The sequence below is a fragment of the Bicyclus anynana genome, chromosome 6, assembly GCF_947172395.1.
Source record: "Bicyclus anynana chromosome 6, ilBicAnyn1.1, whole genome shotgun sequence".
NCBI classification, from domain to species: Eukaryota; Metazoa; Arthropoda; class Insecta; order Lepidoptera; family Nymphalidae; genus Bicyclus; species Bicyclus anynana.
Window position 1 is genome coordinate 6,461,481 of NC_069088.1, and position 18,205 is coordinate 6,479,685.

General features: G+C 34.1%; 1 protein-coding gene across 2 annotated transcripts; it reads right to left on the reverse strand.

The window, feature by feature from the left end:
* Positions 1–1,314: 1,314 nt before the first annotated feature.
* Positions 1,315–17,305, reverse strand: LOC112046013 (cytochrome P450 4g15). 2 transcript variants are annotated; one of them, XM_024082457.2, is made up of 12 exons: positions 13,327–13,430; positions 12,042–12,253; positions 10,918–11,115; positions 9,926–10,108; positions 9,635–9,704; positions 8,965–9,091; positions 8,180–8,366; positions 7,385–7,497; positions 7,213–7,281; positions 6,778–6,946; positions 4,567–4,752; positions 1,315–3,179 (listed from the first exon to the last, which is right to left on the reverse strand). In XM_024082457.2, exons 2-12 carry the CDS (start codon positions 12,247–12,249, stop codon positions 3,001–3,003), a joined length of 1,689 nt encoding a protein of 562 aa, XP_023938225.2. In that variant the 5' UTR covers positions 12,250–12,253; positions 13,327–13,430; the 3' UTR covers positions 1,315–3,000. The 2 variants fall into 2 exon arrangements, with proteins under 2 accessions (XP_023938225.2, XP_052738052.1); XM_052882092.1 differs by lacking the exon at positions 13,327–13,430 and adding an exon at positions 17,179–17,305 and having other exon boundaries at positions 1,316–3,179.
* Positions 17,306–18,205: the final 900 nt, after the last annotated feature.

Here is an 18,205-nt window from a genome sequence, read left to right on the forward strand (position 1 = left end):
TCATGTATTGGAGTAACTAAATTCGGATCATTTTTTGCGGTGATTTTGTAGGCACATAACATATCTTTAAAGTATAAAATCCTTGCTTATATTATGTGTATATGAATATTACATGCTTTTAATACGGTATAAAAAAATTAACATAACCTATTAGGGACAACATTTTCAAAATTCTTATATTTAGATAAATTAACATAGGTATGTGATCGTAAAATAATACGTACCGGAAAATAACAAGCAATTCGCAAAAAAAAACATGTGCTCCACTAAGATATATACAGTTCAAGGTTCGTGTTGTTTTTATTCTATAAACATGGGACTGGTCCTAAAAGTGTACGTGTAGTATCTATTTATGTATGTAACACGATGATATTAAAGGATGATTTTTTATTATAAATAAAAATTGATAATTGTTAATTTACCCTCAAACCTATCTTCAAAATCAACCCTCAAAACCTAGTGTTAATTAGCGGCAATTCTCAATCCGCAAAAATACCGTCCAGACCGGACCGCAAATGTAAATGAACTGCTTGATTCCAGATGTATTTTTTTTCAATTATTTTTTCAATTCTTTACAAGTTATCCCTTAAGCATGGCGTTATGTTTAATAAGGGTATAATATTTATAATTTCATTTACTAACATTACCTTTTATGGCTGCTTAGCTTTATCTTTTCTGTGATAATGTTTCAATCTTCAATATTTTTTTCATGGAGAACAGCATTTAATTTTAAATAAATTAATTTTTTTATAAATTTATATTCCTGAAATATTCTGATCCCGATAATGTCCCGACCTGACAAATATATGACCTGGCATATTATAATTATTAATACTAATGAGAAGCCTAACGGTAGCTTTTTAATAATCGCTAAATTTAGCTTTTAAAATAACTTGCAGTTAGAGCATTTGATATTTGAAAGATTTCTTGTACATTATTTTAAATTCGTATTTTACCTATTCCTTTTTCATGTTTTATGCTTTAATCAAAATTTTGTTTTATAATGTTAAAACGCATAGTTATGTAATAATTTTGTAAAATTATTAGGTATAATAAAAAATAGTACTGTACATAAGTACAGTTTTGAGAGTGTCAACAAATATCTGTGAAATTACATTTACTGTAAAGCTTTGAAATAATGAATGAATAAACGTAATTAATGTTATTTCATTAAGAAAACAAATAACTATTTAAAAAATAAGAATACATAATTTACCTTTATTTTATTTGTTTTGTGTTCAGCGATGTTAATTTTGATTGTAACTTAATAATTCATTTACTTGACTATTAACAGTTTCTCTTTTTAATTCTAAGAAAGATTTAGTGTTTATATTAGAACAAGATGTTGTAAAAACGTGTTCTTATTTAATGACAGTGCTAGTTATTATTTTTGACAGATACTATTGTATTGTTTACTTTGAATAAATAAGTTAATAATAACTGTCTATCGATCTGGGTGACGTTGTCACATAAAATGGTCGAATATTCGCAGATAATAGCAATGTATATCATCTATACTAATATTATAAAGAGGAAAACTTTGTTTGTATGCTTGTTTGTTTGTTTGTTTGTTTGATTGTAATGAATAGGCTCAACAACTACTGGACCGATTTTAAAAATTCTTTCACCATTCGAAAGCTACATTATCCACAAGTAACATAGGCTACATTTTATTTTGAAAAAAAGAGGGTTCCGTAAGATATTTGGGTTTTTCGGACACAAGGTGTAAAAAATCAACCAGAAAAGTAGGGTAGGGGTAGGTAGGAGTAGGGTAGGGGTAGGGGTAGGCTATGGGTAGTCGAGTTTCACGCGGACAAGTCGCGGGCGTCGGCTAGTAAATAATATAGCAATTAAAATACATAGTACTCATATACATATTGCTATATTTCATGAGTAGGCTATAATTATAGCCTAATTTTACATAAAAATAAATCAATTTTATATTAAAGGCATGTAAAAACAATTGCTTATGTTAATTGTATAATGTAATTTTCAAGATAAATAAAAAGAATTTCATGTTATAAAGAATTATTTTATTAAAACAACACCTTTGGTGACAAATTAATTAATTATCAATTATTATAAATAGGTTCATAGCTTAAATAGGTTGGTATATAAGTATTTTATGTTTTTTACAAATAATAAACCTTATATAAACCACAAATGTTTCACTTCTATAATATAATATAAATAAGTATCTTGATACACATTAAGATATAATATCTGATAGAGACAATATAATATAATATCTTTTATGAAAAATAATTAAGTACGTCAGTTATATAATCATAGATAATACATATTTGTATAAAAACTACCTATATTATTAACAAGAATAATAATATTATTATATTTTTAACATATTTGAGTATGATAAAATATGATGATTTTGATGTACTCGTACATTGTATCCCTATATTAAGCTTATTATTTACCGTATGCTATATAAAATGAGTTAAAATTAATTATAAATTATTTTGTGAACATTTGCGATTATAACATGATATATAGGTATAATAGGGCAAAAAATCTCCCAGTACCGAATTAGGTATACATACACTTTACTATATATAATACATATAAATAACATACCAAATAATAAATATTTAAATAACAAAATCATTCTTACTTCCACAAAATATTATATCCAATTCACACAATGGCATATATTCTGAATTGAATATAGAAATATAGCATTAATATCTACTCGTCTTTTATACATTTCATATGCTTGGAGAATCTGTAGTGCAATTATGTAACAATACATTTATAACTTGACAGTGTGAATCTCGAATTCGTCTATATATCTCCCTGTATAATACGATATTTTATAGATATATGCTATAGTTAAATACGATACCTGCCTAATACGATATTATATATATATACTACTATAGAGAGATATATAGAGACGAATTCGAAACTCACATCTTTGAGTTATAAGAATATCGTTACAAAATACCGCTTGAATCGTTGAAACTAGTCTTTGGAAGTTTTAGTTTAAGCCGAGGATGGAACTTTCTGTCTCGGCTCGATTTGAACTCTGAAACCGTCAGTTCTTTTCAAAATGATGTCCGCTTGGAGGACGAATTGGTCTTCAGTGATGTTTGACACCATTTTGTAGTTCCGCAATACCGTTGACAATAGGATCTTCAATTTCAAGATGGCGTACTTGCGACCTATTATGCGATACAAATTAAAATATTAATACAATTATTTAGAGACATTTAAAATGTCAAATATACCTACATTTATTTTAATTTATAAATATATTATGATAACTCGTCAATGTGTCACGAATTTGTCTCTATTCGTCTCTATCTTTAGCATCGTGTTAGATAGAGAGTAATAGAGACGAATTCGAAAACTGTCAACTGTTGTACATGTAAGAACACTGATTAATTACTGTAATATATTTTACATATAATATTCGTACATTTCGGTTTTCAAGATACCATTTATTATCTTAAAAAATTGTAAGTTTTCAAAACCGATGGAAAAGTTTTTAAACTTGATAGAAAATAGGTATATAATTAGTTTGTTATTGTGTTTTAAAAATCATAAAAATTGGAACACTTTACAGCATTAATTGTTTTAGGTACATGATAATTGATCAATAATAATTAATCGATTATTCAATCAACATATTTTTTATGTCAGCACGAGTTTGCGTGCTATTGTCGTATTGAACGATTAATTTGTTAATATTTTAATTGTATATTAAGTTTTTCCATAATTTGAAATATCAAATATTCTATTTAAAAAATTGGAGACATACTTTCTTACATAATATAACTAACTATGCCTATTTATCTATAAAGTTACATCCCTAGTAACTTTATATATAACATTCCACGTCTTTCGGTCAATATTCCCTTTTAAAAAATATTATACTCTTAAGTCATCATCATTATCAACCCATTTTCGGCTCACTGCTGAGCTCGAGTCTCATCTCAGAATGAGTGGGGTTAGGCCAATAGTCCACGCTGGCCCAATGAGAATTGGCAGTCACAGATGTAGAGAATTAAGAAAATTCTCTGATATGCAGGTTTGCTCGCGATGTTTTTCCTCCACCGTTTAAGACACGTGATATTTAATTTCTCAAAATGCACAAAACTGAAATGTTGGAGGTGCATGCCCCGAACCGGATTCGAATTCATACATGTTACACCCCCATGCCTCGAAGAGTATGTTAAGGTCCGTTGATTTAAACAGACGGCGCTAATGTCTTAATGGCGCTCATTGTCATTTGATAATGGCGGTCTTATTGACATTTATCTAAGGCGCTGTCAATTTTAGTTCAGGTTTCATGAAAAAAACTCTACAGACATGAATCGCACAGACAAAATATTTTCTCCGCGAATACAGGCCGGGCGCGGCCCGTGTCTGTCAACGTCTGCGCGGCCGCGTTACGATAGATCTAGATACGTTAATAAACACTGACTAATATTATTTTGTCTGCCACGGCACGTGTCTGGCACGCTAAATGTCTGTAGATATAAAAGCCGTCAGGCCCGTTCAACATCTGATATTTGTCGTCAAAGAACTTAATATAAGGATACTCACCTACGCAACTCCTGGGTCCAGCGCTGAACGGAATGTAGCTGTAGTAATGTCTGTTTTGAGTATTCTCTGGCAGGAAGTTATCAGGATCAAACACTGTGGGGTTCGCGTAATATTTAGGGTTCCTGTGAATCTTGTACGTGCCGATGACAACAGTGGCGCCAGCTGGGAGCACGTAGCCGTTGGTTGCTGAAATATATAACGGAATAATGCTTATAACCGCTACAACTTATCAATGTATATGTTCTTCAGATACAGTGTTTTGCTGAAAATACAATGGAATAATGCTTTTAACCACAACGACATTACATTGTATCTTGAGATACAGTGTTTTGTGGTAATACTCATTAATGAGAACCTCGCATATGCTCACATACTGGTTTTTTTATTATAATTGGCTTGGCTGAGGGCTTTATTGCGGGCTGTTCTTGGACCAAGGTGCGTTTGGGACCCTCTTAACTTTAAGTTTAAGTTTTCGACTTTAATTACCACCATTAAATCAAGACTTAACTTGACGTTTCAAAAGTGTCTTTAAACTAAGCCTAATTGAAATAAATGAATTTGAATTTATAAAAGCCATTATTCAGAATTTGTCTGATTGTCCTTTAGGACAAATACCACTTTTTAACAAATCTTCCACCCTTGTAAATTTACCCAATTGCCCCCTGCCACCTGTCTTATTTCGTCCACCCATCTATGTTTCAGCCTTCCTCTTCTCCTTTGTATATGACTTGTATACCATTGCATAACCGTTTTGCCCCATTTTTCTGCTCCTCAAATTGTGTAACCTGTCTGTGGTTACATATCATCATCATTATCGACCCATATTCGGCTCACTGCTGAGCTCGAGTCTCTTCTCAGAATGAGAGGTATTGGCCAATAGTTCAACACGCTGGCCCAATGCGGATTGGCAGACTTCACGCAGAGAATTAAGAAAATTCTCTGGTATGCATTCCTCACGATGTTTTTCCTTCACCGTTTGAGACACGTGATATTTAATTTCTTAAAATGCACACGACTGAAAAGTTGGAGGTGCATGCCCTGCAATTTCTCAAATAACATTTTCAATTTCGTTTCTCATCTGTATTTTACATACAGAATGTCCAATGTTAGTCCCCCCTAGTCTTAGTGTAGGTGGATCGGTGATATCAAACGGGTGGTAGGAAGCCGCTGGATACTGGCGGCTCGAGAGTATTTGGAAGTCCTTACATGAGGCAGATGTCCAGCAATGGACGTCCATCGGCCTTTAATAAAGCTAATGATGCTCAGGGCGTGACATACACTCGTTAAATTTTTAATCTTTAGGTATACTAAATTGCAGTGAGTTGCGCAAATGCGCTTCACGGGGCTGCAACGTGATTTTTGTATTATATTTAACGAGACACTCATTTCACGGTTAATAAAGCGTCCATAATTGTATGAAATGACTCAAGTTTTACTTTATCTAAATATAGGTATACCTATACGCTTCAAAAATTCAAAAGTGACATGGTCTGAGCTCAAATTTTGATATAATAATTATAATAATATATGCAACCCGTTTGAAACAATATTTTTGGCTCTTTCGTCTTTTATACTGGCTTTATTTTCTTCCGTATTTCTCATCAAAGCAAGCAAATCACATAGCCACTGCGAATCTTAGCAGGGTAAATAAATACCTACAGCTACTTTGAAATTAACTACAACTATTCAATTAGACCTTGTAGAGTTAGACTTTACGAAAACAAAAAATAGGAAGAAATCGACGTGCAAATTTTATTATGCTGTTAACATTGGCTTTCGTAACATTTTTGCATTTCAAAATCTAATTGAATGTCGGGTTCGCCTTCCAAATGCAGTATCTTCCTCATTACTGAGGGTCGTGACCCCTAACACAAGCTTGCTTTTTGACGATGTCGCACCATGTGGCTCGGATTTTTGCGACTTGCAGAGCCTCGTGTACCTTAGTGTCGAGAGTGACGCGGATTTGGTCTGATCAACGCATCGGGCTACGTCCTCGAGGTTTCTTTCTTTAACTTTGCCAGTGATCACTACTTTCTCCAAGTTGTCTACGTCTCTCCTGGCAATGTAGCCGAAGTACTCGAGGATCCTCTGAAGACAGGTGGTGAACAGTCTCTTCGAGATGTTAAGTTGTTTCAACACCGATAGGTACAAGCCAATTAAATAATATTCTAGAATTTTAAGTGAAAATAAAACTCATTCTAATATACTCACGAATCTTAACGTCGTGGTTTAATTTTCTAGCGATCAGCGGAACTGGTGGGTACATCCTCAGTGACTCGAAAATCACTCGCTCCAAATACTTCATTTGAAGGGTGTCTTCGAAGGTAGCGGGACGGTCGGAGTCTCCGAAAATTGAGTAGATTTCATCGTACACTTTCGTCTGAAATAATTAATGTAACATAGATTGATAGATTAGATATACCTACTGATTGATTCTGATACTATTGATACCTGATAGCAGTGATGGCCCAATGGATATGACCTTAGAATATACTACTAATTCTTATTAACTTTTACAAATCCGATTGATTTTTGTCTTGTACAACCGAGAGGTACTTTTACTTGTACTTCAAATGAAGATTTTTAAGTCTTTTATTTGAGGACCAAAACGACGGACTGAGATCTAGAATGTGTTATAGTTTTTACCTGAATTTCTTGATGAATACCGAGTAGACAAAGGACAAAACTTGATCCAGCTGCAGTAGTGTCATGACCCTATAAATGACAACAATTAAAATTAAAATATTATACATTTATTTAAAAGATAACGTTTGTGTTAATATTTACTACATGTTTTTTAATTATTTCAAAAACTTGCCTCAAACATAATAGTATCTACTTCTTCTTTGATTTCATGGTCCGTTATCTGGTTTGTTCCGTTTTGAGCTGATTCTAACATGAGATCCAAGAAAGCTAAACGTTTCTTTACACCTGTTGATCAAATATTTATTATTATTGTTAGTAAACGAAATTCAACAGATTTTGTGACAATTTATTTTTAGGTACCCAATATAAAAATATTTATGTATATGCTCGGTTTTGCTCTTATACAAATATTCGGCTGGTGGATGGCTTTGGCCGTGGCTAGTTACCACCCGGCGTTCTGGTACGATGTCGTGTAGAAACCGAAAGGGGTGTGGATTTTCATCCTACTCCTAACAAATTAGCTCGCTTCTATCTTAGATTGCATCATTACTTACCATCAGGTGAGATTGTAGTAAATGGCTAATTTAAAGGAGTAAAGTTAGGGGGTAATGCCTGGATCTACTAAACCGATTTTGAAATTCGTTTTTACCACTAGACAACCACTTTATTTGTAAGCCTTTAACACTTTATCATAACTACTAGCTGACGCCGCGCGGTTTCACCCGCGTGGTTTCCGTTCCCGTAGGAATACAGAGATAATATATAGCCTATAGCCTTTCACGATAAATGAGCTATCTAACACTGAAAGAATTTTTCAAATCGGACCAGTAGTTCCAGAGATTAGCGCGTTCAATCAAACAAACAAACAAACAAACTCTTCAGCTTTATAATATTAGTATAGATTACGAGGGCGGCATCGGCTAGTCTTCTATAGGTATACGAGTATGTATATATTTGATCTACTTACCGACATCATTTTCATCATTGAAATCTAAATCATCACGGTAACCCTTGAACACAGTGTCGGCCAATGTCTTCGCATTATTTGCTAGACCAGTGTCATCATCATTCTCTTTGGATAATTCTTCAATTGTCGGTGGAATGATTCCTTGGGCTTTGTTTTGTATATATTTCTCCTTTTTATTTTTAATAACCTGCAAGGAAAAAGGAATTGCATTAAAATGTAAATCCAACTGCAATAAAATAATAAAAATAAATTCAGATTTGCAGGTAGATAACTATGTTAACATTTCCGTAGCCGATGAATCTAGAGATAAATTAAAATAATCTGTGTTAACATTACATGGAAAAAATGCTACTATGTGTAATAATAAATAAGTAAGTGGGTATCTACATATCATTTTTGTGTACGGAAGCATAAAATACCTATTAGGAATGATAATGTGGTACATATAATGAAAATATTATGACGGCCTCCGTGGCGCAGTGGTATGCGCGGTGGATTTACAAGACGGAGGTCCTGGGTTCGATCCTCGGCTGGGCAGATGGAGATTTTCTTAATTTGTCCAGGTCTGGCTGGTGGGAGGCTTCGGCCGTGGAAAGACGTACCGCCAAGCGATTTAGCGTTCCGATACGATGCCGTGTAGAAACCGAAAGGGGTGTGGATTTTCATCCTCCTCCTAACAAAGTAGCCCGCTACCATCTTAGACTGCATCATCACTTACCATCAGGTGAGATTGTAGTCAAGGGCTAACTTGTAAAGAATAAAAAAAAAATAGCTGAAATAGTTACCTTGCTTGTTAAACCGTGAATAATATCCAATAGTTTCTTCTGCTTTTTAAAGAATGAGGTGAATTTGAAAATAGCATCAAAACGCAACCAGAATTTGTAGTGTCTTTGATGAATAATGTCGCACATCCTAAAAATAAATAGATTTTGAGTATTTTGTATGATAATTCATAATCAGGTAATTTTGGGCTTCAAGAAGAATTTCTTGAAAGGATAACTTTTTGTACTAAGTCTATTGTACTACTAGATATCTGATGGATGTTGGGGACCCAAAGTGCTGGAATGACCTCGCACCAGAAAGCTCAGTGTTAAATGGATTGACGACATTAAGTAGGTTACAGGGACCCTATATGCTATCTAGGGGATCTATATGCTAGCATCCATCGTCACGAGGCCGTGGTCTTAAGATGTCCATACAGGGGTAGACGTTCAGTAAGAAGAATAAGAATAAGAAATGTTTATTTAAAATACTCAGAACAGATTTTCAATGACGTCCTGGTCCTCAAACTAGGTAAAGTCTTAAGGGCCAAATTGACTGATAATATAGATGATGACCCTACTCTAAGATAGGATCTCACAATTCGTAGCCAAAAACAATAACCAGATAATAAAATAACAATTGTAAGCAGTTGCTATGTGTATTCTAGAAAATTGAATTTTGATGAAAACTTACTTCATCACAGCCATAGCGTAATCAAATCCAGACTCGTCTTGAGTTTCCTTTGTGATGCCCATCGCTGTTTCTATTACAACCACAACAAACAAATAGGTATTAATTAATAAATAAGCTTGAGCAACGCAATATACTTAATTATGAATGCTTCATAAATTAACTCCATGTGAATAATTCGTGCAGGTTTTTGTGGATTTGTTTTTCTTTTTACATGAATATAAACTATGTCCAAGGTACAAGTAGCTAACAAAAGTATATTACAGTAAACATTGAATAAAGTTTCCTTCTTACCTAAAAGTATATCAACAGTGACTCCGCTCATGTAGTCGTGAACATCGAAGACTTTTCCCATTTCCCCCTTCATTTTGTCGACGACACTTCTGCTGTTTTGATTAAACACGTTCACGAATGATTTGAGGATGTTTATATGGAATGTGGGAGCAATCATTTTCCGATGAGAACGCCATTTTTCACCTGTTTAAAACAACAAAAACTGAAATATCTGACATGGATTGATTGATATTTTCACGAATTTCATTAAAGAAGCTGATTAAATGTTGGGGATGCCTATTTATAACCTAAAAGAAAAAGGCCAAGTCTAGATATTCTAACATAATCATTTTAACACTTATGCAGATGTTTACGCTCGGGGAACTGTTTTAAAGTGAATATTAAATCAAATCAATATTATATTGTGATCGTATACACTTTACTATACTACCTCGTTGGAGTATCTGGGTCGGAAAACACCGAGTTTTCATTCTTACAAGTTTTCACGATCTGCCTGCAGTAACTTACTTGGTGTTGATAACGCTGCCGTGCTTAGCAGAGCACGTTAAGCCATCGGTCATTATCATTAACATTCGATAATGATCGTTACAGATTCGAACATCAACTGAGCTAACACCCCTCTATTATATGGAGAGAGGCCTGACTCTGAAATAGGCCATTAACAATATGCTGTCGATAATATCGATAAGATATACGATAGCCCAGTGGATATGACCTCTGCCTTCGATAAGGAGGCGTAGGTTCATACTTCGAATCCAGTCTGGGGCATGCACCTCCAACTTTTCAGTTATGTGCGTTTTAAGTAATTAAATAACACTTGTCTCAAATTGTGAAAAACGCCGTGAGGAAACCTGCCAACCCGCATTGAACCAGCAGCGAGGTGGACTCTCATTAGGAGGCTCGTGCTCAATAGTGAGCCGAATATAGGTTAATGATGATGATGCTGTTGATGATAATATCAAACGTTTTGTAATCAAAAACCATAAATTTACCTGAGCTGATAAGTAGCCCTTCACCAAGCCAGGGCTTGAAGAATCTGTATTCCGTAGCCTTGTCAATATGAACTTGACTGTTGAGAATGACTTCCACGTCATTGGGATCCGTCAAGAAAATGAGGAGCTTAGATCCCAACCAGGCTCGGACCACATTGCCGTAATAGTTTGAGTATTCTATGGCGACCCTGATTAGCTCTATAAGAATAAAGAAAATTTTTCAAGATTGCAACAAATAGTCTAGCAGGTATCCTACTAATATTATAAACGCACAAGTATGTATGGATGTTTGGATGTTTGTTACTCTTTAACGCCGCAACTACTGAACCAATTTGGCTGAAATTTGGAGTGGAAATAGATTTTACTCTGTATTAATTTATATCCCGAAAAAATCCATGGATTCACGAGATTTACGAAAACCTTGTGATTTTGATGGTATGAGTGTTTGTTACTCTTTCACGCCTCGGCTACTGAACCGAATCACCTGAAATTTGAAGTAGAGATAGATTATAGTCTGGATTAACACACAGGTTACTTTTTATCCCGAAAAATCCATGGATTTGTAAAAAAGTAAATTCCACGCGGACGAAGTTGCGGGCGTCCGCTAGTAAAACCTAATTTTATTAATTTACACCAACTAGTTAATTTTAGACGTCAAATATCTAGTTGGCAGACAGTTTAGGTTTCCGGCAACTTTTCGATAAACACTGACATTAAACTATAAAGAGCGAAGCCCTGAATTTTGGGAGAGGTTTACTTGTTTTTTTTTTTAATAAATAAATAAATAAATAAATAAATATACTTAAACAATACACATCACTATCTAGCCCCAAAGTAAGCATACAGAGTAGCTTGTGTTATGGGTGCTAAGATAGTTGATATTATAATATTAATATACAATTATATACTACATATAAATACTTATATAATGTATAAATACACACAGACACTGGAAAACACCCATGCTCATCACACAAATATTTTCCAGTTGTGGGAATCGAACCCACGGCCGTGGATGCAGAAGGCAGGGTCACTACCCACTGCGCCAAGGGGCCGTCAAGTATTAGTTGTTGTTAAGTATTTGATATTAAAATTCTTTTGAATCTATTATGAATAAAACTTACGTTCAGGCGATTTCCCCCAAACCAACAGAGCGTTGCCAAGAATAGGCAGAGCGAGAGGTCCGGGAATTTTGTTCCCTAATTTATATAACTTGGACTGTTGCTGCCATCGGTAGAAGAGCCACAGGCCAGTGGCGACCAGGACGAGGGGGTAGAAGACCAGTCTCGTAGCACTCAGTTGGTATGGCTGGATGTCCTCGACGACCGACATTTTGCTGTACGAAAAAAGGACAAATTTTTAATTTCTTTTTTTTTATTTATTACAAGTTAGCCCTTGACTACAATCTCACCTGATGGTAAGTGATGATGCAATCTAAAAAAGAAGCGGGCTAACTTGAGGAGGATGAAAATCCACACCCCTTTCGGTTTCTATACGAACGTACCGGAACGCTAAATCGTTTGTCGGTACGTCTTTGTCGGTAGCTACTAACTAACCACGGCCGTGCGCAAGCCTCCCACCAGCCAGACTTGGACCAATTAAGAAAACCTCAATCGGCCCAGGCAAGGAATCGAACTCAGGACCTCCATCTTGTAAATCCCCCGCGCACACCACTACGCCACGGAGGCTTTCAAATAAGTTAGTGTTAAAAATGTTGAAAACCAAGACTTCAGGAGTCTAAATCAGGAGGAAACTTCAAAACATAAACGTAGATACTCACGAAACTAAAAAGCAAGATATATAATACTAGTCGTCGTAGAGTCTCTTCTCAGAATGAGAAGGATTAGGCCAATAGTCCACCACGCTGGCCCAATGCGGATTGGCAGACTTCACACACTCAGAGAATTAAGAAAATTCTCTGGTATGCAGGTTTCCTCACGATGTTTTACTTCACCGATTGAGACACGTGATATTTAATTTCTTAAAATGCACACAACTGAAAAGTTGGAGGTGCATGCCCGGACCGGATTCGAACCCACACCCTCCGGAATCGGAGGCAGAGGTCATATCCACTGGGCTATAACGGCTATAATACTAGTAGTTTCTACCTACTGATCATTTTGAAGGCGGAAGGCTACAAAAAATGCACTGGTGCCTCACTTGGACTACACTTAATAGGCTTATATTTTATGAGAAAAAATGTGCTGCCCTTGTTGTTGATTAGCGGCAAAAATAAGATTACTTGAGAAATTTGTTAAAAAAAGCAACATAGTTCTGTGTCTCAAAAAGATTCCTAGATAAGAAGTACACATTGTAACTTCTGCTTAATACTTTCGTTATAGTAAGTAAAATAAGTAACTTTAACACTTTTTATATAATTAACTATGTATTTGTTTTATTTTGCCTTACCAATATTTTTTAAATATCCTATTCGAGCTGTCGTCCTCCGTCCACCACTAATGATAAAACTACTCGAAAGTGATATTGATTTTGTTTAAGTACACTTTTTTATAATTTCAGCGTTGTGTCTGTTTTGGTTCAAAATAAATTAAAATCACTGTTAAGGGGAAGCGTGCTACATTACTAATATTTTATTCGCAAAAGTGAGGTTATTAAGTATTTTTTACTTTGAATTAGCAGAACCACTCTTGAATTAGACACAAGTAACGAGATAAACAGCTATTTGCAGCTAATAAGTAGGTATAGATCTGAAAAATCTGGTTATCGGTGAAATCACAAGCACAATATATAACATATTTAAACGAGCAATTCTTGTAAATACAATATGTATACATATTTTGTCATGTCTAAATCGAAATAGCAGATTAGATATTTTTTACTTAGCTATGCGTATAATAATATAAGGAATCTAGCTTAACCAATGGGGAACATAAACCGCAGTTAGTGCACAGAAAAACAACTGCATAAATGCATAATATATTATTTACCTAAATTATAAAATATAGTAAACAATAAAAATTCATTTTGAGTAAAATAAAAACTTTTGCTATGGTTTGTTTCTTTAATTTACGAATAACAAATACCATTTTCAGATATCATCAGAAGCAGGAAAAGTTATAAAAAAGAATATATACGGTACGGACGGCTTCAGCGTGCTCGTGGCGTTCGAGCTGTCCACGTCTCTAGTTGTGTAATTCTTTATGGGTTACTTGGGATAGGCGGGGAGAGTGACTTGAGTGGAAAAGGGGAGTGTTAGATATCTGTCAAAGGCGCCTTTAACCCTACACACAACGTTCACAAGTGCGTGACTTAACTCAAGGTCATTCTCTGCCATTCTAGGGTCTTATTGGGGTTACAGTTTGATTTGTTAATTAAGTTATCCTGACAAATGTTGTGAATCATACCTTTATTCGACATTAGTTTTCTTATTTTTGTTATCACTTCTGAGTGTGCTAAAAGTAGATAACAAGAATACTCGAATAAGTCTCGGATCTTTCTCGTGCATCTTTCAGATAACTTTCAGGATATTGTAGGTCGTTTATACTGACATGCTCCAAATAATAGTGCAATAGGAAATTGGTTTGCACTCGCCATTAAGTGGCATATTCCACCTATTTTGAACCTAAAGAACAATAGCTCAATAGAACAATAGCCAATTTTTAAATTAAAAAAAATAGACAATAATATAGTGTTTACTAACATAGCAATCCGCCCCTTAATTAAAACTTTTAATTCGCTTCAACACCTTGACTTTTCACCTGAGCAATTTTCATTGTTTGCTAATCGATGACAGTGATGACGAATAAATTGCTAATAATAATGACGCGCGGAAATTTAAAACGCCATGTTTACGGTCCAATCGAAACGTGACCTGTTGCTTTTTAATCAGCAACGTTGACCCAAGACAGTATTTGGATGGGTGAACGATATTACGAAAGACTACATTGTGAATCTCATAAAAATGTTTCAATTCACATTGTCAAAATTGTAAATTGACACTAGTGTGCCCGAGTCACCCAGTGACCCGTGAATCGGATCCGGATGTCTACCTACTGATAGTCAGGGATCCCCAGACCATTTTGTGCATCTGATTAGTAACAAGCTAATTTTTCGTGAGTAGCTTCATTTCGATGAGATGACAATTTTTTATTCACGAAAATTCTAGATTCTGGCAGCTAACTGAGTTACTAGGAAATGAAAATTTCAGAGCGTTGAAACGAGATAATGAACCACGCAATTTGTAAGACAATGTGGCTGTTAAATTGTATATCTATTAATTAAGTAACAGTAAAAAAAAACATCCGGTTAGTAACAACTTTTGTTACTCCACCCTCCCAACTTGTATCAATAACGAGGCTATTAAAAGTTGTTACTAACCAGCTGTATTTTTACTGTTGCTTAAATTAATAGTAATACAATTTCCTGGTTTAAGATCTTTATTTTCTCAAAAGAATTACATTAAATTCGCTTATATGAGAAATACAATTAACTCATTAAGGTAATAATTATTCACGTGTGTACATACTAATTAGACTTAAATTCTACAGACAAAAATTCTAAATAAAATACACAATTTAACAGCCACATTGTCCTACAAATTGCGTGGTACATTTTCTCGTTCCGACGCTCTGAAATTTTCATTTCATCACAAAAGTCAGCTTGTTAGGTGTACAAAATGTTCTAGGGATCCCTGACTATGACTGACGCTTACTCAACACCAACTGTTTCAAGAAGGTCGTTGATTGTATTACCGAACTCTAATAGTAATCTTCTTTACATAATCGTAAACTATTGTCTTGGTCTTTGTCTTTTACGTACTCGTCGAAGTAGTGTATAAAACTAACGTTTCCCGCATTTGTAAATACGCTTAGATCCTTAGAGATTTAAAAGCAGTTTTCATCAATAGATATGTGATTAAAGAAGAAGGTACATTCTTGGGTAAGTCACAGATTAAAGAATAAGGCAGATAGAGCGCACGGAACACGGCAGTGATGTAGCCATTCCAGATACAAATTCGAAAACGAATACATTCTCGAGTCAGTACGACACAAAGCGTCCCATCAGTAATTTCCAATATTCAACGGCGTCTTATGTTTTTAAATATTTTAGAAACTGTTTACAAAAACTAAAAAAATAATATGGATTATTATTTTAGGTAAATATTGATTATTATTAGTCTGTTATGATATTAATTTACGTAATTGTTGTTAGTGTTAAATCTTGAAATACAAATTATGAAAAAAGTCTAAGAAATTAAATATCACGTGTCTCAAACGGTGAAGGAAAAACATCGTGAGGAAACCTGCACGCCAGAGAATTTCTTAATTCTCTGCGTGTGTGAAGTCTGCTAATCCGCATTGGGCCAGTGTGGTGGACTATTAGCCTAACCCCTCGCATTCTGAGAGGAGACTTGCCCATATACGGCTCAGCAATGAGCCGTATATGGGTTGATAACGACGAAGTTGATGTGGAAGTGGCGTGCAAGAAGACAGGTGACTTTTTTATGGATTTTACTAGCTTCTTCGCGCGGCTTGTAAAGACTCTATCTTTCTATTCTCTGTTCTGTGGGGTAAGTGTAATAAAATAAACAAATTCATGGTAAATCAAATGCATGATCAACGTGTTCTGATGCGTTTTTTGACAATTATAGATAGAGCCTCCTACAAAAGTAATAATATATAATTCAGGCCATTGCTGTAAATTATACATTAAAAGTTAAAACAAATACAAAGTTTCAGGTAGTTTTAAATTTACAATGAGTTAGAAGGTTATGGCAATTATGTTTTCAGACGCAATTGCTTTTTAAATAATAGTAGGCGTACTTCTTGAATTCTTGGCTTCTTTCGAGTGTTTATTTCTATATAATTAAAATATCGTATGAAAATATGTGTTTTACACGCTAAAGCTAAAATTTACTATGTTTACTTAAACAAAAAACTTCGTAATTCTACCAAAATAAATAAAAAATCTTACTATTGTTCTTGATCCAGTAGATTAATATTTTTTTACTGGATGGAATCTATAATTAAATACGAGTAGCTGACCCGACAGACGTTGTCCTATCTTAACTATGAACATTGAGTTCACACTGGTATTAGGTAAAAAAACTTACTTAATCTTTTTTTTCATAAGAACCTTTTCCTAACAATAACAAACACAATGGAACTATGATTAGAGAATTAACAAAATCAGTCCAGCCGGTCAAGCGATATGCCATGGCATAAATAAGCATAGATTATAGCTATTTATTAGAGGTATGTACATATTTATTAGAGGTAAATATCTCTATAGTTTACTTACATTGTTATAAAATAAAATTGGTTTTACAATAAAAGTATCACCACTTCGAAATTCTTATTCAAACTAAATCACTTATTCTCGTGTATTAAGACGGTAAGCTACAACAAAAATGTAAATTTAAAAAGATAAATCAGACTACAATAACGTCTTATATACTTTAAAGATTCCGCGATATCTTACGAATATGAAAAAAATATAACATACATATAATGTGTAGAAAAAATAATACAATAAGCAGTAACATTCGTAACTTGTGTACCTTATTTAGCATATAATTACCAGTTCCGCCTTATATAATTAGTTTTTTATTTACCTACTTTTATTTAGTGGCCTAGTGGAGGAAACTTAAAAAGAAAAATCAGAGCACATTCTACAGTTTCCTACTTGCTCGTATGTCCTACTAGTAGATTATATTATATTAATACTTACCTACGAAATTACTCATTGGTCCATCCTATATTATGTGGCTTCGTACCATAAGGGTACCCCTAATTTCCCACCCTTAGAATAGGAACTATTATTCAAAATTATATGGAACCAATTTCGACGTTGGTTGAACCCTATACAATAAAAAAAAATATCAAAAACGAACTACTCTGGCGTGGTCTAACATTACAACCAATGAGTAAACAGCCACCAATTTAAATTTTATAAAATAAGGTTTTTTCAATATAGTGAATTATAAAAATCGGACCACTCGGTTTAAAGTTATTTATAGTTTTTAGAAAAAACAGCTTTATAAGAGTTAAATTAAAGATTAAATATAATATTACAAATAGGGTAGTTGACTCATATCAAATTTAATTTATACCTACATTATTAATTTCATGTAGTAAAATTAATAAGGTTCCGAAATATTTTCGTGACGTCGACGACACGATGATATTGTCATATATATATACTTGATGTCACTAGAGGAATAAACGTGAAACTAAGATTTTTTTGTTCTCTCGGTCTTGTTATTTAATTATACGGTTTTTATAGAGCTTACGGGCTTACGTGAGTGACGTCATGACACAGATAAAAT

What these genes read in the sequence shown, in the direction of transcription:
- LOC112046013 (XM_024082457.2), bottom strand. Translation starts at nt 12,249, where the DNA reads ATGTCGGTCGTCGAGGACATCCAGCCATACCAACTGAGTGCTACGAGA. An exon ending in TACGCTATGGCTGTGATGAA is followed by an intron (nt 9,092 to 9,634) that starts GTAAGTTTTCAT and finishes ATTTATTTTTAG; the next exon opens with GATGTGCGACATTATTCATC. An exon ending in AAACCACGACGTTAAGATTC is followed by an intron (nt 4,753 to 6,777) that starts GTGAGTATATTA and finishes TATATATTTCAG; the next exon opens with CAACCAACGGCTACGTGCTC.